Source organism: Saccopteryx leptura, chromosome 2 (assembly GCF_036850995.1).
Source record: "Saccopteryx leptura isolate mSacLep1 chromosome 2, mSacLep1_pri_phased_curated, whole genome shotgun sequence".
In the NCBI taxonomy this organism is placed as follows: Eukaryota; Metazoa; Chordata; class Mammalia; order Chiroptera; family Emballonuridae; genus Saccopteryx; species Saccopteryx leptura.
The window spans coordinates 184,111,584-184,137,580 of record NC_089504.1 but is presented as its reverse complement, the minus strand read 5'-3'; the positions used below and the strand labels follow the sequence as shown (position 1 = coordinate 184,137,580).

General features: G+C 46.9%; 2 protein-coding genes across 5 annotated transcripts in view; both read right to left on the bottom strand.

Moving 5' to 3' along the window:
- PDE1B (phosphodiesterase 1B) overlaps positions 1-3,565 on the bottom strand; it is a 31,497-nt gene extending 27,932 nt beyond the window's left edge. Inside the window, exons 1-2 of one of the 3 annotated variants that reach the window (XM_066369691.1) lie at positions 3,414-3,565; positions 2,524-2,646 (exon numbers count right to left, since the gene is read on the bottom strand). In XM_066369691.1, the coding sequence (XP_066225788.1) occupies positions 2,524-2,633 (110 nt within the window). In that variant the 5' untranslated portion in view covers positions 2,634-2,646; positions 3,414-3,565. Of the gene's footprint in view, positions 1-2,523; positions 2,829-3,044; positions 3,120-3,413 lie in introns of those variants that run through there. The other 2 variants (XM_066369692.1, XM_066369693.1) reach the window with 2 other exon arrangements.
- Positions 3,566-7,340: 3,775 nt separating this feature from the next.
- Positions 7,341-25,997, bottom strand: part of NCKAP1L (NCK associated protein 1 like) — a 51,375-nt gene continuing 32,718 nt past the window's right edge. Inside the window, exons 22-30 of one of the 2 annotated variants that reach the window (XM_066369687.1) lie at positions 22,243-22,340; positions 22,021-22,114; positions 21,786-21,868; positions 21,430-21,510; positions 17,975-18,068; positions 16,573-16,689; positions 16,127-16,236; positions 12,851-12,940; positions 7,341-9,002 (exon numbers count right to left, since the gene is read on the bottom strand). In XM_066369687.1, the coding sequence (XP_066225784.1) occupies positions 8,871-9,002; positions 12,851-12,940; positions 16,127-16,236; positions 16,573-16,689; positions 17,975-18,068; positions 21,430-21,510; positions 21,786-21,868; positions 22,021-22,114; positions 22,243-22,340 (899 nt within the window). In that variant the 3' untranslated portion in view covers positions 7,341-8,870. The remainder of the gene's footprint in view (positions 9,003-12,850; positions 12,941-16,126; positions 16,237-16,572; positions 16,690-17,974; positions 18,069-21,429; positions 21,511-21,785; positions 21,869-22,020; positions 22,115-22,242; positions 22,341-25,997) is intronic. The other variant, XM_066369686.1, reaches the window with a different exon arrangement.

The following is a 25,997-nucleotide window of genomic DNA, read 5'->3' as shown; positions in this document are numbered from 1 at the left end:
CATTTCCAGACTAAACAACCCCTTCCCACCCAAGCCCACTTTGGACCAGGTAGTGTCTGGGGTTTGGAGAAAGGAGTATTCAATTTCCATGTAAAGGAGAGAAGGCCTTTTCTGTTCACCTCTTCAGAAACCACTCAACCCTGAGAGTTAGGGAGTTTCTCTCTCTTACCCAACAAAAGTCTTAAGTCCTTTTATTTCCCTTCATCTGATAGGCAAACCCTCCCCAGTATTCAAACAAGGCAAATCCAGTAAGCCATCAACTTAGGATCTCCCTTGATACTGAGAGATCTTTCTCTGCTTTGAGAAAGTGAGATTGGGAATCAAGCTGGGTGGTTAGCAGTGAGGAGATGGAACTTTCTTTGGATCAGTTATTACATATATCTTGCCCCTGTCGATCATTCTTCACCACCCAGCTCCCAGGTAGAAGTTCCACCAGTTCTCCAGATCCCAGGAGGGTTCCCTATCATTAAAATGCAAAGTGGGGTTCCAGGCTCCAAGAGAGATGAGCAGCTCAGGTATGGGGCTCCCCCTAGCCCATGTAGGATGCAGGAGGCAGAAACCATCAACCCCATCAGAGATATATATGACCCACAGGTCAGCACAAGTATCCCCATGCACTACATTGGCAGTTGTGTGCAACACTCTTAAGGTCCAGATTGCTAAAGTGAATGAATGAAGACCAGAATAATCTAATCAATAATATTAGTGATCCTTGGCCGCCATCATCTCATGTAAGGACATGTCAGCTAGCACCCTTTGTAAGGGTAGCCGCCTCTGCTCCCTTCTTTCCCCAGGTTTCCACATCTCCTCTGAGGATTCTCCTCTCTCACCACTGAGAACTTCTCACACCAAAGGAAGAAAGAGCAATTTGCTTCCAGGAAAGACTTTTAGTTAGAAAGGTGTGGGAGAGGGTAAAACCTGTCCTTTCGTAGGACCTGTTACCTGGAATAGAGGCAGGGGAGTATATGATGACCACTAGAGCTATGGGGGAGTCATCCCAGGACACCCTGAATTCTCCCATTTATAGGCCCCTTCTTTGACTTTCAACTACTTCCTTACCTGCCCCTCTTCCCAGCTTAGTTACCATTAACAGAGCATCAGTTTTCTATCAAGAATCAACCAACCAGTGCTCTTCCCAACAAAAATCAATTCCATACAGTTTTCTACTTCTCCATTCCAGAACTCATTCCAAGGTTGCACTCAGAGAGCCTGCAAATTGCATTGGCTGGAGGCAGCAAAGAGGATGAACTGCAAAGCATATTTGGATTCCAAGCCTTGTTGCCACTATGCCTCAGTACTCCCTCAGGCCTCTCTAAGCAGCTAGTACATAAATCAGACCCACCCACCCAGTAAAAAGGCATCATCTTGTCACTGCAGGTGATAAAAACAACACAATCATATGCATCTATCCATCTCCTACCCCATCACTCTCTGCCAGAGCCTAGAAATGGAAAGCTTCAGTGCTCACTAGTGAGGATACTGGAGAGGAACTGGGTTTAGGGGCGATGTTTCCTGTATTTCCTCTTTCCTGGCTCCATGAGGAGTCATATCAGGAAGAGGAGCACCTTCCCTAGTTCTCTGCTTAAGAATCAACGGACTGCAGAGGTTACTGCTGGCAGCTGACTGGGAGATAAACAAGGTGCATGGCTTTGACCAGATCCCTAAGGAGCAGGAAGAAAAGTTCCTTTCCTCCCTTGGAACTGGAGTATGGGATGCCTCTCCTCATTATTCCTCCTCACATGCCCTCAACCTGCAACAATAAGAAAAGATGCCTAAATGTGCTTGGAGACCCTTGGGAGAACCTATACAACAGAAAGCCTTTGACAGTTCTCTTGCCCCTATCAATCATTCTTCACCACCCAGCTCCCAGGTAGAAGTTTCACCAGTTCTCCAGATCCCAGGAGGGTTCCCTATCATTAATATGCAAAGTGGGGTTCCAGGCTCCAAGAGAGATGAGCAGCTCAGGTACGGGGCTCCCCCTAGCCCATGTAGGATGCAGGAGGCAGAAACCATCAACCCCATCAGAGATATATATGACCCACAGGTCAGCACAAGTATCCCCATGCACTACATTGGCAGTTGTGTGCAATCATTCTACAAACACCTCTGTGACCCACAGACACTCATGCACACACACGTGATGTGTCTCACATCTGCACAACACTGCACATGCATACGTGTGAGTCAGCCTGGCGCCTCCTGAATGCTGTCCGTGCTGTCCGTCTGCAGCCCCGCCACACTGCACCGCACATCCTGTGCCTCCTCTCCATGCTGCGTGTCACCGGGTGGTCCACAGGCGCATTGTCAGCTTTGTAACTCTTAAAACCTACTCTAAACCAGCCAGCTCGTTCCGCACATGCCTTGCACATGTGGCCTGGCCACTCGTGTCAGAGCAGCTTATTCCCTCGCACTTGCCAACATGTGTGCGGGAGAGAATCCACCAGCTCGACTCCAGTTACCCGCCCCCTGCCCGTTTCCAGGCTCCCTAAGATCCCCTCCACCCACTCCGGGCCGGGGACTCACAGCGACCGAAGCTTAATCCACATCTTCTTGCTGGGGGCTGACTTCAGCTCCAGGGGCGACGAGCAATCCGACTCCAGCATTTCGGGAGGGCTGCGAGGGGACAGCTCCATGCTCAATCTCTGCCTATGGAGGAGACAGCACTGCGGCTTAGCCTCAGATCCTAACCGGAAGACCCTCACTCCCCTTCCCACCTGCGGCTGGCGTGGACCAGCCAAGCCGGTGTCTCTAGGCTCGGCCCAAGCTGGCAGAGCTGCAGTTCCTGCGGCTCCTCCTCTCCCGCTGCCCAGCCGAGCTTTGGCCTCCCAGTCCAAGCTCTCCGCGCCGCCGCCGCCGCCGCCGCCGCCGCCTCCTCTGTCTCTCCTCCTCCCCCGGCCGGCTTCCCCTCCCCCTGCCACCCTTCCCTTCTCCTCTGCCTGCCCGCTCCTCTCTCACTCCTCGCAGGCACTCCTCCCCCTCCCAGAGGAGCGATTGGAAGCCCGGGGAGCACACAGACAGAAGCGCCCAAGGGTGGGCACACGCACCCAGGCGCCCAGGATGAGTGGCTGTGCGCGCCCGCGCGAGTTGGTGTGAGTGCGTGTGTAGAGTGCAGTGCAGGCGGAGGCGGCAGGTCTTTGGTGTGGGTGTTGCGTGGGTTCCCTTGGTGTGCGTTTTGAGTTTCTGTGTACGTACGTGTGGTTTCGTGTATTCACATGTGCCGACCGTCCCGTGGGAGAAAGAGCGATTGAGGGAGGAGTCCACCTCTCTCCACCTGGGGGTCATGGCACTCTGGCTGAGTGAAACCACCAACCATCAGAACCCAGCCCCAGACCAGACCCTCACACTTGCGCTCTTGCCTTTGAAGGGAAAAGTTCAAGGTCTGCTCTGAGTTGCAATGGTGTCCCACTCCTTACCTCGGTTCTGTTAGCTTGGTCTTCCTGACTTGTCCGCACCGCTGTGGCCTTCCTCCTGCTGTCTCTAACTTTTTTCCTGGCAATGGAAGTTTCTCCGAAGTTTAAAGCTTTTCAGAGAGAACCCACCAGAATCCACAGGCAGCGTCACATCTTCTTTTGATTAACTAGAACGCCACAAGGGCCAGGAAATCATTTCCAGTATCTCATCCCAATCCCTCCTGTAGCCTTTCCAAATTATTTTCTTTTTTTCTGTCTTCAGTGAAAGAAATCTAGTGGCTGAGGGCCTGGCACAAAACAGCCTAGCTGCTTGAAATATTTGTAGAATGAATGATCTGGAATTTGAACTGAAAACTTTCTAACAGGGCAAAGCCTCTTCCATCAGATTGAACCCTACCCTGGACTCTGGTAGGAACCACCTCAGCATTCTTTAGAATTGTTCTCCTTAATAACACCTGCCTTGGTGTTGGGGAAAATCCTAAGTAAACAGAAAGTGGAGATGTATTCACTAATCAATCCAGGATCCCAGAATGTGAGTTTCAATTCCAAGAACTCTAGAGGTTGGAGAAGGTATTTATTTACTCCATTCTAAATATCAGTGGAGGCTCCCCCCCTTCCCAGGCAATGGAGTGGGGGGAAAAGAGTGAAGTGGCAGAGTGAAGACTCCCAACATTAAAGAATTGCCTTTTAGGCATTTAAGTTAGGCCAGGCCTTCAGATCTGGCAGGACAGAAGTATCAGCAGAACCAGCTCAGAAGGAGATGGCAGAATCAGAGACAGAAAAATCGGAAAGAATACTGGGACTTTCAGCTCTCTGTCCAGCTCACTTCAGCGCATGTCCCCTCCCCCCTCCTTGCCAGGCAGAGTCCCAGCCAAGACATAGCTCTATCTGAGACCCCTGTCAGACTCCTACACAATACAATTCTCAAAATTTGAGAGTGATCACCTCCCTTATCAATTGAAAAAGAATGGGCTGGAAACTACAAAAGAATGACAAATTAGGATTAGAGAGAGCTAAAGATCTCTAATTTTAAAATTAGGATTAGAGCTAAAGAGATTTCCAAATTAGGCAGATTTTTTAACTAGAAGAAGTGGGAAAGAGGCAGGAGGGGAGATGTACTTCCAGAAGAAACTCTCAACATTTTGTGTTGACAGAGTGGTATATCCCACCCCTACTCTCTCAGACCCCTATCTCCTAACCCACTGTAACAAAACAAACAAACAAACAAAAAATCATACCCCCCAATAGTTATTTGTAAAAGAGATTTTAGACTTCACTCTAGTCCAACTCACTTTATTTAACAAATGGGAAAGTTAAGCCCAGAAAAAGTATGTGGTCCCACACAGTAAACAACCAAGCGTGGGCCAAGTCTCCCGGCCTTTTTCTAGTGCTTTTTCGCTCTGTGGCTCTCTTTCTCTTCTCTAGTCACCAGTCCTGGTACTTAACCTCAACCTTGTTCCTCTTGTTGCAATCTAATCCCATTTTTCTCTTACCCTCCCTTCTGGACAGGGCATGTCTATTCCATTCACAGACTCAAAAGACTGGCTATTCTTCTCTCCCTGTGTTTTTCTCTTGTCCTCTGCCCCTACCTTTCCCAGGCTGCTTCTGCCCAACCTCATTCCTCTCCATTTCAGCTTCCAAAATACCCCTGCCCCTTGGAGATGGTGCCTCATCACTCACCTAAACCCACAATCCCTTCCAACAAGCTTTGAGTTTGATAGAAACCAAAACTGACATTTTGGCAATAGTGACGGATGGATGTGATCAACCTCCTACAGGAATACTATTTAAAGGGGAGGCCTCCTAATCCTCTCCTTCCAAAGTGACAAGAGAAAAGCCTGCTCCTCAATCTCTCCAGAGCTGCAAACTCAGCTCAAGTTAACTTCTGACTTTCTCAACCTGCAACACAGCCTGCTGCTCCTGCTACCTATTCAGGTGGGAGGGAGAGTACTTGACATCTCATTGAGGTGTGGGGGCTGAAGGGGGATTCATCTTCATATCCTCTGATGACAGGTGCTTAGGAGGAGCAGGAGGCCCTGTGGGGTATAGAACTGGAAGAACATTCTTTTCCCCCAACTGAGTAAGTGCATTTTAACCATGTGCCAGCTTCTTCTCAAAGTGAAACTTTGTTGGAGAAGAACTGATATAGGCATAAGGAACTAAGGTTAAGGAAGTCTTGTCCTTGCTGGGACCTACCTCTCCTGGGTTAGAGCTCAAACCCTAGCTGTTCTCTACCTCCCAAGCAAAGTGCCAAAGGGCAAGACCCCCCACCCGCCACCCAGGCCCATATCCACGGCATTTAGAGGCTGCCCTCATCTGCCCACTGGACTGAACACTGAAATGTCTTTACTGCTCAAAGGAAGGAGAGCTCCTCTGCAAGCATCTTGCTGCAGACCTGGTAGGAGGGATAATTCCATCTCATTGCTGCAAACAAGTTAATGGAGATTGTAATGAAAACACTGCACTAATGAAAATGCTGAGGCTGGAACCTATTCTGCCTGCAAGACAAAGCAATCAAGGTCAAAATTTCTCTCTGATACTCATTCCTCAGTTCCTTATTTGTTGTGAACAAAGCAAGCTGGGGTCATAGTTGATTGTGACCTAGGCTGTAAGAGGTCAGAGAGCCTCCTGACCAGGGAAGCAAATTGCCTAGAGTGCTGGTGGGTCCTGTTACCTCTACACATTCATCTTTTGTTTCAGGTAGTTAAGGCCATCATGTCCTTACCTTCTACTTTTTTTCTTGTTCTAGAGTCTCTGGATTGTAACAACTGGATCCTCCCAGATGAAGAGGCAGTCTGGTCAGGGAGAAAAGATCTGGGACTGAATTATCAGACTCAGCTCCCAATTCTAGATGAACTGCTAAACATGTGATGATCATTAAAAGTAATTTAACATCTCTGAATTTGTTTAATGGCCAGAAATAAGGAAGCCTTCCCTGGCTACCTTGCAGAAATGTCATAACGATGCAAGAAAACTTTGAAAAAAGTATATGTGATAGAGAAATATATGTGTAATTATGTTTATAAAAAATATTATGTCAAATGACAAAATTTTAGAAAAGGGGAACAGATTTGTGTTGCCCAGGGTTAGGGAAGGGAAGAGGGTCTCAGGAGGGAAGTGGGTGTGGCTATAGAAGAGCAACATGAAGGACCCTTGTGGAGCTGTATCTGTTCAGTATCTTGACTGCGGTGGTGGATACACAAACAGACACGTGATCTATGGCTGTACAGAACTCAATATGTACACACAGAGAAGCAAGTATAAGTAAAACTGAGAAACCTGAATAAGACCAGGGATTTGTATCAATGTCTGCAGCCTGGCTGTGATAGTATACTATTATTTTTGTAAAATGTTACCATTGAGGGAAACTGGCAAAAACACACAGACTCTCTCTGCATTAGTTTATAGGACTAACTATCTTAATAAAATTTTTAATTAAAATAATAAAGGTATTATGTCTACTCTTTTCCCCTACAGCCACTTGTCTTCTGTCCTATGGGAGGCTCCTTTTCAGCAGCCCCACGGGTCGATGTAAAGGGGTCTCGTCTCCTCAAGATGATGGTCCCAGCAGAGGTATGTGTTTAAGAGAAGTTGTTCAGATATTTTTGAGCCTTTTCTTCCTCATCAAATTTGTCCTCGGTCTCAGTAGACCTGACCCTGAATCAGTCCTTAGAACACAATGTCTTTTTTGTAGCAAGGAAGGACAGCTGGCAGAGGCACGAAGTGGGACCCTCTGCTGATTTTATCCTAAAGATAAAAGCAACTGTTGCTAAGAAAAACTTGTTTGTTGATTATGGAAGCAAAGTTTAAAAAGTATGGCCTAAGCCTGGGTCTCAAAATATAAAAGTCAAACGCACATACAAAATACAAAAACAGCTATTAACTAGCTTTATTGAAGGCCGATGGTTTTGCTGGAAATCAACAATTGCTTCTCTTTTATTGTGGAAGTATGAACATGATCCTGATTGATCCAGTAGTTAATTATATTTGCCCATTTCAACCACTCTAAACCCATGATCTGTTGCTTTAGCCTCCCTGGCAGTGGGTGCACAGAAGTGATGGATGGAGGCCACGGTCTCCTGCCATGGAGTAAACTAAGCCTAGTCTAGTGCAATCTTGACCGCCTCAGGCTCTGTGACACTTGAAATTCTAATTAGTGCAGAAAAAGGCTAAGTTGAAACAGCCTGTACTCCCTAAAGTATATTTGTTCTCAGGATCCTATAACCTAGTGAAGTCTATGAAATTTAAGATCTGGAAGAGAAATCCCTGCCTGGAGCAACAGCTGTACCCAGGATGACAAGGGGATATGGATTAAATTAGCCCTTCCAGATTGGAGGAAGAGTACCCCAAATGGTCCAGGAAGGAAACCACATGACTCTGGTCCAATTAGTCATCATGAGGACTAGAACTACCTGGACTGACCATTCGCTCCAGGTGGTGGTGATGTCAGAGAAAAAGCAGGAGGGGTAAAAGTTAAGCAGATGAGAGAACTAACTTGCTACCACAAGATGTGCAGGGCTGGTGAAAGGGTCTGGGGCAGTGAAAACCTCTCTGGAGCACTTCCTCATTCCCCCTAGAGCAGTGGTCCCCAACCCCTGGGCCGCGGACCAGTACCGGTCCGTGGGCCATTTGGTACCGGTCCACAGAGAAAGAATAAATAACTTACATTATTTCCGTTTTATTTATATTTAAGTCTGAACAATCTTTTATTTTTAAAAAATGACCAGATTCCCTCTGTTACATCCATCTAAGACTCACTCTTGACGCTTGTCTCGGTCACATGATACATTTATCCGTCCCACCCTAAAGGCCGGTCTGTGAAAATATTTTCTGACATTAAACCGATCCATGGCCCAAAAAAGGTTGGGGACCACTGCCCTAGAGGCAGCAGAGCAGGAGGCAGAGGAAGAGACCTATGATTCCTAAAAGTGCCCCACAGAAGAGAAAAGGCGTTCCTTTGCTACAACTTTGCAGCAGGAGCAGGCTGAATGTTTGCTGAACACATTTAAAAAAGGAAGAGAGGAGATAATCATCCTAATGAATGTGCAGAAGACAATAAATAGCAGCCCCAGTGGGAGGATTATGAACTCATTATGGTTTAATATGATGATTGATCATCTCAGTCCACCAGCATTATACTAGAATAGTGATGAAGGTCAGACAGACCCATGCCAGTCAGAGCTCAAGCCCTAGTCACCAGAAATTGAAAACATATTTGTATGTCATGCAGTCTCTTCATTATAAAAATTCACACACTTGGCCCCATGCCCCTAACTTTTCCTTTAAACTGGCCTTTGTCCCCTCAGCCTGCCCTACTTCTTTATGGTTTCTCAGCCCTGGACCGTTCATCCATATGTCTATTCATCTGCCCAGGCTCTAGATCCCAACCCATTCCCACCCCTTGAGAAAATGACCACGGCTTCCTGTATGGCGTAGGTCTAGGCAGGTCCAAAGGGCCTTTCAGTGGACACTAGCTGGCACTCGGTTCAGGTGGAAGGCCCGAGATACCTCCCGATAGGCATTTCGAAGCAGGACATAAGGGAAACAGGACTCCAGCATGTCTAGGGTCAGGAAGGAGGACTCCTCTACCACCTGGAAGAGAAGGAGCCAAGAGATGAGAACCTCAGGTAGGGCTGCCTCTGTGACACCCTGTTCCTCTTCATTCACTCCCCTGGGCCCTCATAGTTACAAATGAACAGGGTTCCAAATCATACTCCCCTTCGTCCCCCACTTGGTTTAGTTACTGGAAAGCAATGTAGCCTCATCATCTCCATTATAATGGCCCCTGTCCCCTCCTCAAGGGTATATAAGGGGCTCAGAAGCAGAAGGCAGGAAAGAGTCACTTCTCTTGTGGCAGAAAAACTCCCATTCTCTCCTGTTCTGGATGCTAAAGCAAATGTGGCTGGGCAGCACAGATACAGGTAAGGATGAATAAAAGTGATAATGACAAAGCTTGGCAGAGAAAGAAACAATTGCCACTGCAGGCTGAGAAAGTGGGGCCTGGAACCCACATGGGCCCTCTAGTGCTGGGCCCGTGCCCTCCCTCCCTCAGTACAGTGCTTTTGGAACAGTAAGGATGTGGCATAAAGGAGCGGGCATGATTAATTTGTTTAATTAGAAGGCTGTGTGCTGTGGTAATCCCAGCAGCCTGCACAGCGAAGCAGAAAGACAGATCAAGATGCTAGGCTAAGATGAGGGGCAGGGGGGACTAATAAATAATAATAATTTTAGCCCTGGCCAGTTGGCACAGTGGTAGAGTGGCAGTCCAACATGTGAAAGTCCCGGGTTTAATTCCAGGTCAGGGCACACAGGAGAAGCGACCATCTGCTTCTCCCCCCTACCCCCATGTCTCTCTCTCTCCCTTTCCCTCCTGCAGCCGTGGCTTGATTGGTTTGGGCAAAGTTGGCCTCAGGTGCTGAGGATGGCTCCATGGCCTCACCTCAGGTGCTGAAATAGCTTAGTTGCCGAGCAATGGAGCAGTGGCCCAGACAGACAGAGCATTGCCTGGTAGGGGGCTTGCCGGGTGGATCCTGGTTGTGGTACATGCAGAAGTCTGTCTCTGCCTCCTTGCCTCTCACTTAATAATAAAAAAAAAAAGGATGGGGGTGGGTGCGTATTAGCAAAGAGCGGCACAACCTAGCATTGGCTGAGGGTCCCTGTCTCTGCAGAAGGAGCAGGGTATTATTTCCTTCAGTACTCTGCTCATCAAGAGGTTTGGAACTAAAAGACACACTCTGGAGAGAAGTGACCCACATCCTTTGGCAATTCACACCGATGGGCCCTTCCCAATATGGCTGGCATTTGAAGTCCTGAAAACACACTCAGAAAAGAGAACTTACCATTTCTACTCTAGCATTTCTCTCTCTAAAGTTCTTTCTGGTTTTAAAAGTTGTAATATTCTGCTATTGTCAAACACATGCACACACAATGCAAACAACAGCCCCAGAAGGGCAGACGCTGCAGGTTACAGGGCAGGAAATATGCCAGTGAAATTGTAGCTCTGAGCTTAGGTTGGATAACAGAAAGAATTTTTGCTAGGCAAGACTTTCAGACTGTAAGCCAGGAAAGAGATAAGATCTCTTTTCCAGGAAACTCTCAGGTCCACAGAAATGAATGACAGCTTCAGGAAAAATTCACTAGCCCAAGACTTCCTATTCTTTGCTCCATTAAGTCCAGAAAAAACAGGACTTCTAACTGGAAGAGATTCATAGTAGTGAAAACAGTCCTAGAGTGAAGGCCAAGAAACTTGGATTGTAGTTCCAAATCTGCCCCTATGTTTTGGAGAAATCTTGAATGTTATCTCTCCCTCCCTATCCTCAGATTCCTCACCTAAGAACTGTAAGGACTGGACTAATTGCCAGAGTCTGGCCTTGTTCTGACATCTGAGATTCCACGAGTCTATGAGAGAGTCTTCTCTCTCCCCTGTGAAACCCAGAAACAGGCTGGCAATACTGGAGTGGGCAATGCCCAGGCTTGACAACCAAGATAGAAAGACCCCAAGGAAAGAAGTGACCAGCTAGAACTGGGGGCTACATGAGTAGACTCCTATATCAAAATACAGCTCCTTCCCCTTCAGTAATTTCCAATCTCTCCGTGGAAACATTTGCATTTAAATTGCTTTGCAGCGGCTAGTCCCTCTGTCACTCCCTCCAATAAAAAGCACCTGGTCCACGCTCTGTTCCAGACACTCTGCAGGCCTCACCGCAATGCCACCGCAGCAGACACCTCCTCACACTTTGGGGCTGAGAGGGGAGCAAAGCAAGAGGAGGAGGTTGGGCTGTGTGGCAACACAGAATAACCTACAGCCCTACAGAGGTGAAAACTGCCAAGGAAATGAAGACGCATGCTAAACCATGGAGAAACTAAAATGAACAGCAGAGAGACGGAACTAACATTTCCTGAGCAGCTATTATGTCTTAGATACTCTCACATATATTTTCTCATGATAATAAGGATTGTTGTCCATTTTTATGGATAAAGAATCAATCTCACAAGGTTAATTAACTTGCCCAAGGTCATGATGCCCTAAAACTTGTGCTTCCTCTAGCACACTACTGGCCTTCCTTGCCTCCCTTGCCCTCTCATCCCTCACCACACATACCCTCATGTCAGTTCTGCTGTCTTCTCCATCATAATCCCTAATCAGCCTACCTGGGCCTCTTTCTATCAGGACACACTGAGACACAGGTACCACTCAGTGTCTATGTATTTAAAGGAAGCCACAGGCAACCCCAGTCTTGCCTGCCCCTAACATTTGTGGTCCTGGGCCAAGAGTCCAAATGGAAGCCCACATACCATATGACTAAATAAATCAAATAAACTATTATATTCTATATTTCAACCTTCACAATATACTTTTATAATTTCCTGGAAGGCCGACTTTGAATTAAGAATTCTTAGACTATTCAGAGCTCTGCACCAGAACGGGTAAGTGGGACCTAGCCCCAGTTTGAAGGGTTTTGCATGCACACTAGATTTCCTATCTGCACAGCTAAGCATGGGGCACTGGGGGCACACCTGCCAGCAACAGCCTGCCTTAGTAGGACAGACTTGGGGGAGAAGCTTTGCATAAGCTCCACAAGCAGGCTGGAGCTGCTCAACAAAGAATTCCAAGGTCCCAGAAACCTTCAGTGTGGGCTTCGAGGTGGGGCACAGCCTCCAGGCGGGCATACCCTCTCCCCATAGGCCAGGGGAGGGCCTCTGAAACACAGGACCCTGGGCAGGAGCCCTTCCTGTCCATATCTAAGTGCAGTACTAGCCTGAAGAATTAGACTTTTAGAGCAAAACAGTGAGTAAGTGTGTTGAAGAGAGAAAAAGGTCATGAGGAAAAAAATTTTTTTAAATTAACTGAGTCAGAGTTCCCAGAACTTTCTGCCAGAGCAGGGAAAAGCCCACAGCTTGGAAAGAAAAGAGAAGAGATAGCAGCAGCTGCCTGACGCATAGCCCACCTGGCTCCCTGCCTTATAGCTTCTCATCTAAAATCCCTTCCTCCTCTGGGCCCGCCCCCTGCCTCCCTTCCCAGTTCAGCTCAGTGCTATCCAGCACCCTCTTCTTAAGGACAAGAAGTACAGTGATAGGAAGTGGTCAAGTAAAAGCAAACATGCACTGGACAGGTAGTTATGGACAAGAGACACAGCTGCCTCACCAAGTCAGACTTGAGAACAAACACTGCAGGAAAAGGGATCCAGTCAGCTAAGGTCAAGAAGGCCCTGTTCTGCAAGGAAGTTCTTGAAGACTTTACCTTCAGATAAGAGGACAAGTCTAGAATGTTAACCAGAATATGAGAATATGAAGACTAGACCCTGAGGGTCAGGCAGAATTAAGTTTTTAGTTAATGCTTTTGAGTGATGACCATGCCAGGGACCAAAAGACCTTAAAGAGGCATCTCCTTCTGGCTCTCCCTCTCTCTTCCCCCCGAGCAACTTAAACAAGATACATACCAAGCGCATGAGCAGAGAAATGGATTCCCGATTTCTGCTTTTAATCCTGTCAGTCTCCTGGCCCAGCTGCAGGAGGCTGACAGAGGCCACCTGTAAGGGAAGAGTTTGTAAGGGAAGCAGATATTTATGGAGGTCACAGTAGGACAGCCTCAGGCTACAGGAAGTTGAAAGATCAAGGAGGAAAATTATGATACACTGGGATGTTCCTGGAGACTCAGGGTGGAAAAGTGGCCAATTCCCTAGGTTTCAGAGATGCACGCTGCCTGTAAACCAGCCAGCACAGACAACAAGAGGCCGCCTGGGGTGCTGGGAGAGCGTCTGTAAGGGCGAGAAAAGAACCGAGAATAAAGGTGGGTGATACTGTGAGCCAGATCAGTCTTTCCCCAGGCCCCTGCAGACACCACTGTCGTCAGGCTGTTTACAGCTGCCTCCCACCGGCTAGGGACAGAGCTGGGCCTCTGATTCAGATGCAGTGCTCTTGATATTCTCCTCCAGTCAGCTCCCAGATAGCTGCCCTCTCCATTCACCTCCAGGTCCCCAACAAATCAAAGAGGGAGGAAGAAATGTGATTAATTGCCCAGGTCTTCTACATTTAGCAAACAAAGAGGATACAAGAAAAAAAGGAGGGGTGGAAATTCTCTCCTCACCCCAACTTAGATCTGGTGTGAATCCTCTCTATATATAAGATGCTCAGAGTCCATTCTCTCTGACTGGCTGTTTCAGTTTAAATAGAGACCCACTCACTAAGTTTCCAAGTTCTCCGCGTGTGCGGCGTGTGCTTCTCAAGACAATGGTATGATTCCCGAGGAAATATGATCGACTGTGTTTCCCCCTGAAGGAAAACAGGTGAAGCCCCAGTTCCTTTTGTTGTTGTTTTAAGTGAGAGAGACTGTTGGGCAGATAAAATATGTTATGCTCACTTTGTTAAAGATGGCGCTGCCCACATGGAAGCCCGTCGCCCAGGTGATGGTATTGGTTGCCCTTCTTGCTTGGGATGGGTGTGATTATATTAATGTGTGTTGGGGGTGGGCTACGGGCAGGCAGGATCCTTGTAGCCTGGGGCTTGGTTTTGGGACTAAGCCTTTCCCACCCTTTTTGATGTGGGGTGGTGCACTCTCATGAGGAATCCCGTTATGCCTCAGATAAGTTACTTTGTATCAGAAACTTCCTTGTTTGTATATTGGATTAAAGGTTTGAATCTACACTATAAAGTGGGGCAGACCAGGAGCTTGCTCTCTCTCCATTCCTGAGATTAGCATTAGAGAGGAGAGCAGAGAAAGGCCACGTGGAGGAGAGGAGAGAAGTAGCCAAGATGGCAGAGTGCTGAAGTAGGAGCCCATGCTGTAGGAGAGCAGAGAGAAGGAGATGGGGAACAGAGGTGAATAAGGCTGGTGAGGTAGATACCTTTGATCCTAGGAAAACTCAGGTAAGTCAGTAGCTTTGTGAGCCCTGAATGAGTGGGTTTTGGAGCCCAGTGTGTGTTTTTACTTGCCCGCCGGGTACAAGCTAGGATTAAAGGTAGTGGCCCACCAGTTCTTGGCTCCATTGTTTCATTACTGTCTGTCCGAATCTAATGCGAACCTGCACTGGCCAGGCAGCTGTGATGGTGGCCACGGCTACTGGCTTTACAGAGACAGAGAGAAGGACTGATAAGGACAGACAGGAAGGGAAAGAGATGAGAATCATCAATTCTTCATTGTGACAACTTAGTTGTCCATTGATTGCTTTCTCATATGTGCCTTGGGGGCAGTGGCTCCAGCCAAGCCAGTGACCTGTGCTCAAGACAGCAACCTTGGGCTCAAGCCAGCGACCCAGCGCTCAAGCTGGATGAGCCCACACTCAAACTGGTTGGGGCTTCAAACCTGGGTCCTCTGCATCCCAGGCTGAAGCTTTATTTACTGTGCTACCAGCTGGTCAGCCATGAAGCCCTGGTTCTTAAATCAGGACCATGCTTTGCAAAGGAATAAGCTGCCCATTGCCAAGAACATGCAAGCAGGCCGTGGGTAATGAACCATGTATCAGAAGTGTATGGATAGGACTCCTCCATGGAGGAGTTAAAATGTAAAAACTCTAGGCCTCTTTCAGTAATGGAAAGAGATTATTCATTGTGTTTTTCCAGAGGCAAAGAAAGCTAAGATCAATGATGGTAGTTACAAGGAGTCTAACTTTGGTTAAAATTTGTTTTAAAACAACTTTTTTTGAAACAAATTGAACATAGCCTACAGTAGAATCAGCTGCTTGGTTGACAACACCAGTCCCTAGAAATCTAGGCCATTGGTCCTCAAAGTGAGCACCCAAGATGAGCAACATCAATATAACTTGGGAACTTGTTGGAAATGAGAATTTTCTAGCCCCACCTCTAATCCATTGATTCAGAAATTCTCTAGCTGGTTCTGATTTATGTTAAAGTTTGAGAATTTGAAGGCCTGGCCAGTTGGCTCGTAGATAGAGTGTCAACCTAGCGTATGGATGTCCTGAGTTCAATTTCCGGTCAGGGCACACAAGAGAAGCAATTATCTGCTTCTCCACCCCCGGCTCCAGGGGGCTGAGGACAGCCCAATTGGTCCAAACATGTCAGCCTCAAGTGCTAAAAAATAGCTCAGTTGGTTCAAGCATCAGCCCCAGATGGGTGTTGCTGGGTGGATCCTGGTCAGGGTGCACATGAGAGTCTGTCTCTCTGTCTCTGTTCTTCTCACTTAAAAAAATTAAAAGAATTTGAAAAAGGTTTGGCTTTTTGTCAGTATTAGAGTTGGATAGGGCCTAGGTTATAAAACTCAGTGTCTCTCCAACATTACTGTGATTCAGATCTCCTGGAGATCTTATTAAAAACAGAGGCCTGGACTCATCCTAGAACTGGTAGAAGAATTGGCAACCTGTACTGAACAAGCTCCCCGGGATTTGACTGCACACCAAGATAGTGAGTGAATCATGGATTCTGTTTAGTTGCCCTATTTAATAAATGGGAAGACTGAAGCCCCGAACGTTTGGCTCTTCAGAGGTAATACAACTTCTTAGTGGCCGATCCAGAACTAGAACTCAGATTTTCTGACTCTTAGTCCAATGCTTTTTCCAAGTATTTGGGCAGAGGCTGAAATGTTAGCTGTGAAAGAACTTAGAAGACACTCCTGCCTTTCACAAAGTGGCCTCTCACTACTTACTGAATGAATTAGGTTAGACTCCGAGGCCTGCCCAACAATAAATGTCGATGGATTTAAGGCAAACCAATTCTCTCCAGACTCTGCAACCTTCCATTCCTTATCACCTAGACCCACTCACCACCAGAAATTCCTTGAGGTGAGTTTCAATGTTCTTGTTGTAGAGTGTGAATAGGGCAGCAGACACCTGGATGATGGCTTTGGTCAGGCAGTGAATATTGTTGTTGTAACCTAGGTAGTTATTGATAGAGAGAGAAAAAAAACAAAAGGAAATAACAGAGTCACCCCAGGCTGACCCCAGCTGGGAAGCTTTTACTTTTTCAGTCTGGGTCACCCCTATTTAACACCTGTAGGAGGGATTTGGGGATTGAGATAAGGATGTTCCTATGAACTTTTACTGGGATTTAATTTTATAGATAGTTCATTCTCAAGTGCTTTTTGAAATAGAACTTTACATTTGAATCAGCAGTCTGTATTTTCCAGATAGATAACGATCTCCATCTCATCTCCCTACCCCAGGCCAGTAACCTAAATAGCACTGGCTTCTCAAACCTACTCCTTACTTACCATCCTTCTCAATGCTATAGAAGGAAAAAGGGTCTGTGGCAAGGAGTGGGAGGGAAACTGCAAGAAAGATCAAGAGCAGGCAGGCCACCTTGTATTCCTCCTCTGGAGAAGAAGTGTCTGGTAAGAAGGGAAAGAAAAGAAGTAAGGTTGGCCAATAGGAGTCATCCTCTATAGGGGTCCTACTTCACAGACTTACTGAGGATCACATGAGAAAACATCATGAATACACACTATAAAGCACTATAGGCAAGTCACTATTGCTGAAGGGGACAGGACTAGCCTCCACTTATAGTGAAGGCCTGAATCCTTGGAGGCATCCTCTGGTGACTGAGCAGAGCTCCTAGCAAAGAGCTCTGCTGACAAATTGTCTGAGGACATGCTGTCACCTGCAATGGGGTGAAGGGTAAAGGAAAGGAGTCTCACCAAAACCAAGAGAGAAAAGTGAGGACCGGTCTAGCAATTTTTTTTTTTTTCCTGAAGCTGGAAACGGGGAGAGACAATCAGACAGACTCCCACATGTGCCCGACTGGGATCCACCCGGCACGCCCACCAGGGGGCGACGCTCTGCCCACCAGGGGGCGATGCTCTGCCCCTCCAGGGCGTCGCTTTGCCTCGACCAGAGCCACTCTAGCGCCTGGGGCAGAGGCCAAGGAGCCATCCCCAGCGCCCGGGCCATCTTTGCTCCAATGGAGCCTCGGCTGCAGGAGGGGAAGAGAGAGACAGAGAGGAAGGAGAGGGGGATGGGTGGAGAAGCAGATGGGCGCTTCTCCTGTGTGCCCTGGCTGGGAATTGAACCCGCGACTTCTGCACGCCAGGCTGACACTCTACCACTGAGCCAACCGGCCAGGGCCCTGGTCTGGCAATTTTGAAAGGGCTTAATATCAGCCCCTTGGTTCCATCCTCTTTTGAGCGTGTATCAATGTGAACGTGCTCATCAGAGGAAATACATAATGGAAAATATGACAGACTAGTGTGAGACCTGGGGAAGAAGTGAACAGTGTCATGGTGATTATATGGGAGGGAAGAGCACCGGTCACTCTGGGGAACTCAGATGCTACACCACAGAGGTCAGCATGGAGTCCTCAACTACTGTGCATTGTTCTCCCGTCATGTCACTGCATTCATCTTATGTCCCCAATCAGATTGTAAATTCCTTTGAGCACTTGGCATCTAACTGACTCTCACTTAATATTTTTTATCTGATTGACAGGTCAACTGGTTGGATTCTGACTAGAAATCTAAATTGCCTGTGTAAATATTTTCTGGGGGTTAGAGACCACGCTTTAAGTCTTGCCTTAGCTCTCAGTTTACATCCACTGAATTCACAATCCCAAATAAAAGGCTTCTTTGACACTGACATTTTCCCACCCAAAAATATGGCCTAAGCCCTCCTCAATTTTACCAGCTTTCAGATTAGCAATGGCAGCCACCAGGGCTGGGTCAATGTCACAGCCCACTCCTGCAGCAGATGCCAGCTCGAAGATACTCAGGGTTACCTGGTAGAAAAGAAAACAACATTCTGGAGATGATTCCCAGGAGAGAAGTGCTTGACAAAAGCTACAGGAAGTCAGGATTCTTAGATCAATGATTTTTTTTTTTTTTTTTTTTTTTTTTTTGTATTTTTCCGAAGCCAGAAACAGGGAGGCAGTCAGACTCCCACATGGCCCGACCGGGATCCACCCGGCACGCCCACCAGGGGGCGATGCTCTGCCCATCTTGGGGCGTTGCTCTGCCGCAATCAGAGCCATTCTAGAGCCTGAGGCAGAGGCCACAGAGCCATCCTCAGTGCCCGGGCAAACTTTGCTCCAATGAAGCCTCAGCTGTAGGAGGGGAAGAGAGAGACAGAGAGGAAGGAGAGGGGGAGGGGTGGAGAAGCAGATGTGCGCTTCTCCTGTGTGCCCTGGCCGGGAATCGAACCTGGGACTCCCACACGCCAGGCCAATGCTCTACCACTGAGCCAACCGGCCAGGGCCTAGATCAATGATTTAAACTTTTAGTGTACTATCTCCTTTCTAGGTATTCCTTTCATAGCTCTCCCTAACCTACAGGAGAAAGAAGCCCAAATGCTTCAGCTTGGCATTCACATACTCTGGTACAAATTTATTTTCACAACCTCATTTCCCCAAATACTTACTACAGTCAATGCAGCCAGGGTAATTTATTTCCTCTCCAAACTACAATTTACTTCCCTACTTCCATACTTTGGTTCACATGCTTCCCTCTTCCAGAGTATCCTTTCTTGTCCTCTACTTATGTCAAGGTGACACCCATTCCTTGAGGCTTATCTCAAATCTCATATTTTCTGTGAAGCTCTCATTGATTACTTCAGCCCAAACCCATGTCTCCCTTTTTAAATTGATACCACTGACTTAGCATTGGTCACACACAGCACCTGGTCATTTCAGTTGCCTTTTCAGATAGGAGGTGAGACATACGGCTTCTCTCACCAACTAGACTATAATTTAAAAAAGAAAAAAACAAAAACTCATAGCATGGAAAAGGGAGAGAAGGGGTTTGGAGTGTGAATATCTGGGTTCAAATTCTACCACCACCACTTATGAAATTGTATGACCTTAGCTGAAAGTTACTTAACCTCTTAGAGCCTTAGTGTTCTCACCTGTAAAGCTGGGATAATAGTGCTTACCTCACAGAATTGTTTTGAAGGTTAATCAGATGGCATGTGTAAAGCCTCTACCCTAGGGACTAATGGTCACTAATAGACAAATAGACATTATTCCTTTCCCTCTTCCTTTATCTCGAAGCTAGAAACTTTGCATTTCTTTTTATCCTCTCTCATTTTTAACACAATGCTAAGCACATAGAAGGCACTCAATTAATACTGACTGATTAATACCTGAATCCCTGATTGTACTTAAGATCAGGTTCCTAGAACACAGTCCCCAAACCCCCCATTCCCATACCTAGTACTTATACCTGGTTTGAGGTAAAAAAAAAACAAAAAAAAAAAAACAACTTTAAATGTTCTTAGAGAACAAAGGGTAATTGTTTTAATAGTAGGCAAGTAGAGTATTGTATGCAAAGAACTGCACAAACACAATAATATGCACATACTTTGCTATGGTGCCTGACACAGAAAAAAAACCTTAACCACATTCTGCTTTGTCCTTCATTTAAATTCCCTACTAACTAGATCACCCTGCTTATGACAACCATGGCCTAGGACAGGGGTCCCCAAACTATAGCCCACGGGCCGCATGCGGCCCCCTGAGGCCGCTCTTCCAGAAGGGGCACCTCTTTCATTGGTGGTCAGTAAGAGGTCCTGGAGTACTATATGTGGTGGCGCTGCAAAGCGCGGCATTGCTCACGTACAGTACTACTTCCGGTGATGCGGGACACACACGTCATGGCTCCGGAAGCGCATCATATTACTTGTTACGGCTAGCAGTAACAAATATGGATGAAACCGAACATTGACCATCTCATTAGCCAAAAGCAGGCCCATAGTTCCCATTGAAATACTGGTCAGTTTGTTGATTTAAATTTACTTGTTCTTTATTTTAATTATTGTATTTGTTCCCGTTTTGTTTTTTTTTTACTTTAAAATAAGATATGTGCAGTGTGCATAGGGATTTGGTCATACTTCTTTTTATAGTCTGGTCCTCCAACTGTCTGAGGGACAGTGAACTGGCCCCCTGTGTAAAAAGTTTGGGGACCCCTGGCCTAGGAGATCAGGGACTTGCCTGTGACCTATGGTTTTCTGGATGAAAAAAGGCATGACTGAAGGGGTCTTGTTTTCTCTTCTCTGAATCTTTTTACCCCCTGAGGCAGTAACAGAATCTCTGATGGACAGATCATCCCTCTCTCCACCTCCACCTGGCTATTTTCACAAGCAGTCAGAGCCTAAAGCTCAGGGCTGCCCAGGAGACATCAGCTAGACAAGCTCATGGCTAGAGCATTCGACCCAACATCAGCAGCTGCCAGAAATCTAGGCTGACCATAAATCTAGGCTGACCATAAATCTAGGCTGACCATAAAATCATAAAATCAAAGACTGGTCAAAGGGGCAGCCATTCAATGAAACATCTCCCCCTCACGGCCAGCATGACCACATCTGATCTGATACAGACAGAGGGGGATATTTCCCAATTCTTTTGATCCAGAGATAAGGATGATTTTCTTAACCTCTAACTCTGATTCTTCCTGTTAACTAGTTTCCTCTTATCACAGACCTCTCTCCATTAAAGGAATCAACAAAAGAACTAGTTAGCCCTGCGCTCCAGAAGGCCCTTGTTCCCCAACCTTCAGCTGTATTTCCTGCATAACATTTGTTCCAGGTGATTCAAAAGAGAAGATAATGCAAGGTGGGAGGGGGGGTGTTTAACTTGGGGTGTCTACAGAAGCCCCTCTTTCTTTCTTCATCTCTACAGTGAACAGGGCCTGAGGCAGGCGACATGAATAGAGGAACCAGAAAGTTTCAGAACTAGAAGGAAGAAAAGGCCAGAAAAAAGGAAGGAAGCTCTGCCAGCAGGCAGGGTGGGTGGAAATGAACAGATCTTTTTACAAGAAGTACCTAAGCTCATGACTAAAGGGAGAACTCGTGTGCACATCTTCAGTGGAAACCTGCAGATACTGTCCTGTAGTGTGTCCCCCGCCCCACAGGCTCTCCCAGGTGCCCACTTCTTTCCATCCTCCCCGTGTCGCCCCAGCGCTGCCCTCTCTCTCCAGGAATATTTGTCTGACTGATGCCTTCATAAAATATTCCCCAGTGTTTTCCTCTTCAAATCCTGGCTCTTCTCCCTACTGTGTTCTCCAGAGCCCTCTCTCCCTTACAAGATCCTAGCTATATCCTTTTTCAAAAAGTCTCCTACTTGGATTCTAGTTTGTACTATCCTTTACCTTGATGTCTGTGTCTGGAGTGACAAACTCCTTCAGGCACTCAATGGGACCCATAAGAAATGGGCAGTGGGAGGAGAAAACCTGGAGGAAATAGAAGATAAATGAATCCACAGGACAGTGGCCAGAGCCTTCAAAAAATGATGAAAACAAACTAACAAACAAAAAAAGGCCTCAGCTTAAATAAACTTCCCACCCCTCCCCTCTTCAGCTCATCTGTCCCCAGAGACTTTCCAGGACCTCTACCAAATTAAGCTCCTTTCTCCCCTTGCTCCCCAACTCCTTCCACAGCTTCTCACACGAGGCCTCCCCATGGAGGCGTCTGAGGTCCTAAGGCAGCCTTCTCTCCTCCAACTCACCTCCCGAAGCCCCTCTTGGGCCATGGCCCTAAAACTGAGGATAACTCCAATGATGGTCATTCGCTTCAGCACACTGTCAGCCCCTGAGGAGAAAAAAAGAGTGTTAGGGAAGAGAACGTAGGAAAATAGTGATGGTTTCACTACTTCAGACCCAGCTTAGCCCCAGAGACCCCCAAAGCCCTGTCATCCACAATGCTTTTCCCACAATTCCTTTCCCTTTAGGGGAGGTGCTCACCCATCAGCTGGGGCAGCAGAGAAGCCATCAAGTCCACCCTGCTAAAGTTAGATCGGATCTGAACAAGTACATCCATGTTTTCCACCACTAGCTTCTGCAGCCGGAACACAGAAACATTAAGCAGCAATAGACAAGACCCATGGTACATCATCCCCCAGTCTCCTACTCCTGATCCTTTTCCCCCGAGGCTAAACGTTCCACACAGGCTCACTGCCACAGTACCTTCAGCTCCACAATCTGAGAGGTCACATGCCACATCAGGTTTTCACTCAGGAACTTCATGCCATAGGGGCCCAAGAGTTCAGCCAAGGCCCGCATCTCTGGAATAGAGTTACAGAGGTCCCAGGTAAGACTCAGAGGGCACTGGAGCATTTGCATAATAGCAATAGGGTAATCTGAACATTTAAAATGTTTTTCAGCAGGGGAAAGAAATGGGAATTTGAGGAGCAAAAGTGACCTGACATCCTGCATTCAGGTGATAGGTCTGGCATGCCCGAGGGCCAGTGTACCCTTTCCCCACTGGTACTCACACCAAGACTTGCCACAAACAATAACTATTTACATTCTTAAAAGAATCTATACTTTCCCAAGTCTCTTTATGTGGTGCCTGGGTTTCATGTTTGCTGGACCAGCTATTGTAGCTCTGCTAGATGTAAGACCTTAAACAGGTCCCTGACCCTCTCTGAGTCTCAGTTTACTTTTCTGTAAAATGAGAAAATTAATTCACAGAGTTGATATAAGAATAAATAAGATATATATAAAAACCTTAGAACACTAAAAAGATATATATATATATATATGTGGCCCTAGCCTAGGGGTCCCCAAACTTTTTACACAGGGGGCCAGTTCACTGTCCCTCAGATTGTTGGAGGGCCGGACTATAAAAAAACCTATAACCAAATCCCTATGCACACTGCACATACCTTATTTTAAAGTAAAAAAACAAATTGGGAACAAATACAATATTTAAAATAAAGAACAAGTAAACTTAAATCAACAAACTGACCAGTATTTCAATGGGAACTATGGGCCTGCTTTTGGCTAATGAGATGGTCAATGTCCGGTTCCATATTTGTCACTGTTAGCTGTAACAAGTGATTTGACGTGCTTCCAGAGCCGTGACGCGTGCATCCTGCGTCACCGGAAGTAGTACTGTATGTGAGCGATGCTGCCACATACAGTGCTCCTCTCACCAATGAAAGAGGTGCCCCTTCTGGAAGTGCGGCGGAGGCTGGATAAATGGCCTCAGGGGGCAGCATGCAGCCCACAGGCCATAGTTTGGGGACTCCTGCCCTAGCCGGTTGGCTTAGTGGTAGAGCAATCGCCTGGTGTGTGGATGTCCCAGGTTTGATTCCTAGCCAGGGCACACAGGAGAAGTAACCATCTACTTCTCCACCCCTCTCCCTCCTCCTTTACTCTCTCTCTCTCTCTCTCTCTCTCTCTCTCTCTCTCTCTCTCTTCTCCTCCTGCAGCCATGGTTCGATTGATTGGAACACATAGGTCCCAGGCTCTAAGGATGGCTCTGTGGAGCCTCTGCTTCAGGTGCTAAAAATAGCTTGGTTGCAAGCATGGCCCAAGATGGGGGTTGCTGGGTGGATCCCGGTTGGGGTGCATGCACAAGTCTGTCTCTCTATCTCCTCTCCTCTCACTTGAAAAAGAAAAAAAAAAATTTTAAGATATATATAAGTAAGGGATTATTATGATAATTATTAACAATCCTCTGAGATATGTAATTTAATAGACAAGGGGTGTTAAGTGCTTGTCCAAGGTCACTTACCAAGTCAAGAGCTGGTACCAGAAACCCAGCACAATGCCCTACTGCTCCTTTTTGTGCCCCAGAAGATACCACAACTAGTTCCTAAGGTCTGGCTTCTTCTATGTTCCTTCCTCCACTTCCCTTATTTAACATTTCACTGTCCAAGTTTTCCTTTCCTTAAGCTACATTTTCTTTTTTCATAATCAACACATATCCCCAGAGTTCCAACTGTCTTTTCTTCTAAATCCTTCTTTGCTCTAGTCTGCCTCACTCTTATCCCTTTCTACTCAGCCAGCTTCTGGCCCTTTGTGAATCAAATAAAGCTGCCTGGGAGAATCGCATGTTAGAAACACCAGTGACAAATTCAGATGGGCGGGACTCTAGCTAGGGTCTTTGTGTATGGGCCATCGCAGCAAAGAAAAGCATAAAAGAGCAGAAGTAACAACAAGAGAGCAGTAGGAAAAAAAGGTGAGTTTAGCATGGTTAATATGAGTTCAGAGAGTAAAGAAAATCAAGGTTCCACACTCCAGTCTTTGAAAGCAGGACCGGTTGACCTCCACCTCCCCCAATGTTTGAGGACACGGAACTGGTCAGAGCAGCTGACACAGAGCCTTGTCCAGAGTTAACACATTTTTAGAGTCACCTATTTACAGTAAGAAGATTGAGCTGAGCACTAGAAAAGGATTTCCTAACTAGTCAACCTAGATCATGCTAAAATGGCTGACAAAAAGGGGAGAGGGGTTGAACTGCCATCTCTAGAGGGGATGGCGAGGAAACACACTGGTCTGCAGGTCCATTGACAGGTCTGAATCAGCCATGTCTCCTTCCTCTAGTCTTCTCTAGTCCAGGCTAGTAACCCTAGGGGTATCCTCTTCTTTCCATCTTTCTATTTTTGGTGTAGCATTGTCCCATTACCATGGTAACCCAGGGAAGTTGGGGTGGGGTGGTATAAGGGGGAATCAGCATTACCTCCTGCTGCTTGTCAGTTGTCAGCAAGACCTAAAGCTGATTTTAGATGCTGCCTACAGTTTGTGGGTGGCGTTGATGAGAAGGGGACATCTGAAACCCCCAGCAGACAAAGAGGAGCGTTAACTTACTGATGGAGTCAGAATGAGCACAGAAAAAAGGCAGAGCCAGAAAACAGGACTGCATACTCTGACTTTCATAACACCCCCAAGGAAGGGGTATGATGGAGAGGGCAGGTCACTGAAACATCTACCTGTCCCTGATACCCTGCAGGAGTCATGATTAATACAGAAGTGAGAGGAAAAAGGAAGCAGTAGGAGAGTTCAGCCTTGGCCTGTGGCTCAATGGATAGAGCATCGGCCCAGCATATGGACATCCCGGGTTTAATTCCTGGTCAGGGCACACAGAAGAAGCAACCATCTGCTTCTCTTCCCTCACTCTCCCTCTTCTCTCTCTTTTTTTTTTCTTAAGTGAGAAGCAGAGAGGCAAAGAGACAGACTCCTACATGTGCCCTGACCAGGATCCACCTGGCAAACCCCCTATGGGGTGATGCTCTACCCATCTGGGGCAATTGCTCTGTTGCTCGGCAACTGAGCTAATTTAGGGCCTGAAGAGAGGCCATGGAGCCATCCTCAGTGCCTGAGGCCAACTTGCTCCAACCGGGCCATGGCTACAGGAGAGGAAGAGAGAGATAGAGAAAAGGGAGGGGGGAGGAGTGGAGAAGAAAATGGTTGCTTCTCCTGTGTACCCTGACTGGGAATCGAACCCCCTCTTCTCTTTCTCTCTTCCCTTCCACAGCCAGTGGCTTGATTGATTTGAGTGTGGCCCTGGGAACTGAGGATAACTCAGCTGGTCCCAATCGAGAGCATCAACCTCAGGTGCTAAATATAGCTTGGTACTAGAGCATTGGCCTTGGACAAGGTTGCCAGGTAAATCCTGGTTGGGGCACATGCAGGAGTCTGTTTCACTATCTCCCCTCCTCTAGCCTAAAAAAAAAAGGAGACTTCATCAATTGGTCAGTCAGTAAAACAAATCTCTGAAAAAGTATCAGTATGGCTTAAAGCCTTCTTTAAAAAGAGAATGACTTCCCAATTCAATCACTATACACTCATTACCTGGTCCCCCTTGAGACACAAAGCACTTCGGTACACTGGAAAGCAGCACTGCATAGTGATTAAACACCAGGTTCTGGAATTTGACTGTCTTGAGTTGAAATCTCAGCTCTACCATTTATGAATATGTGACTTTAGGCAAG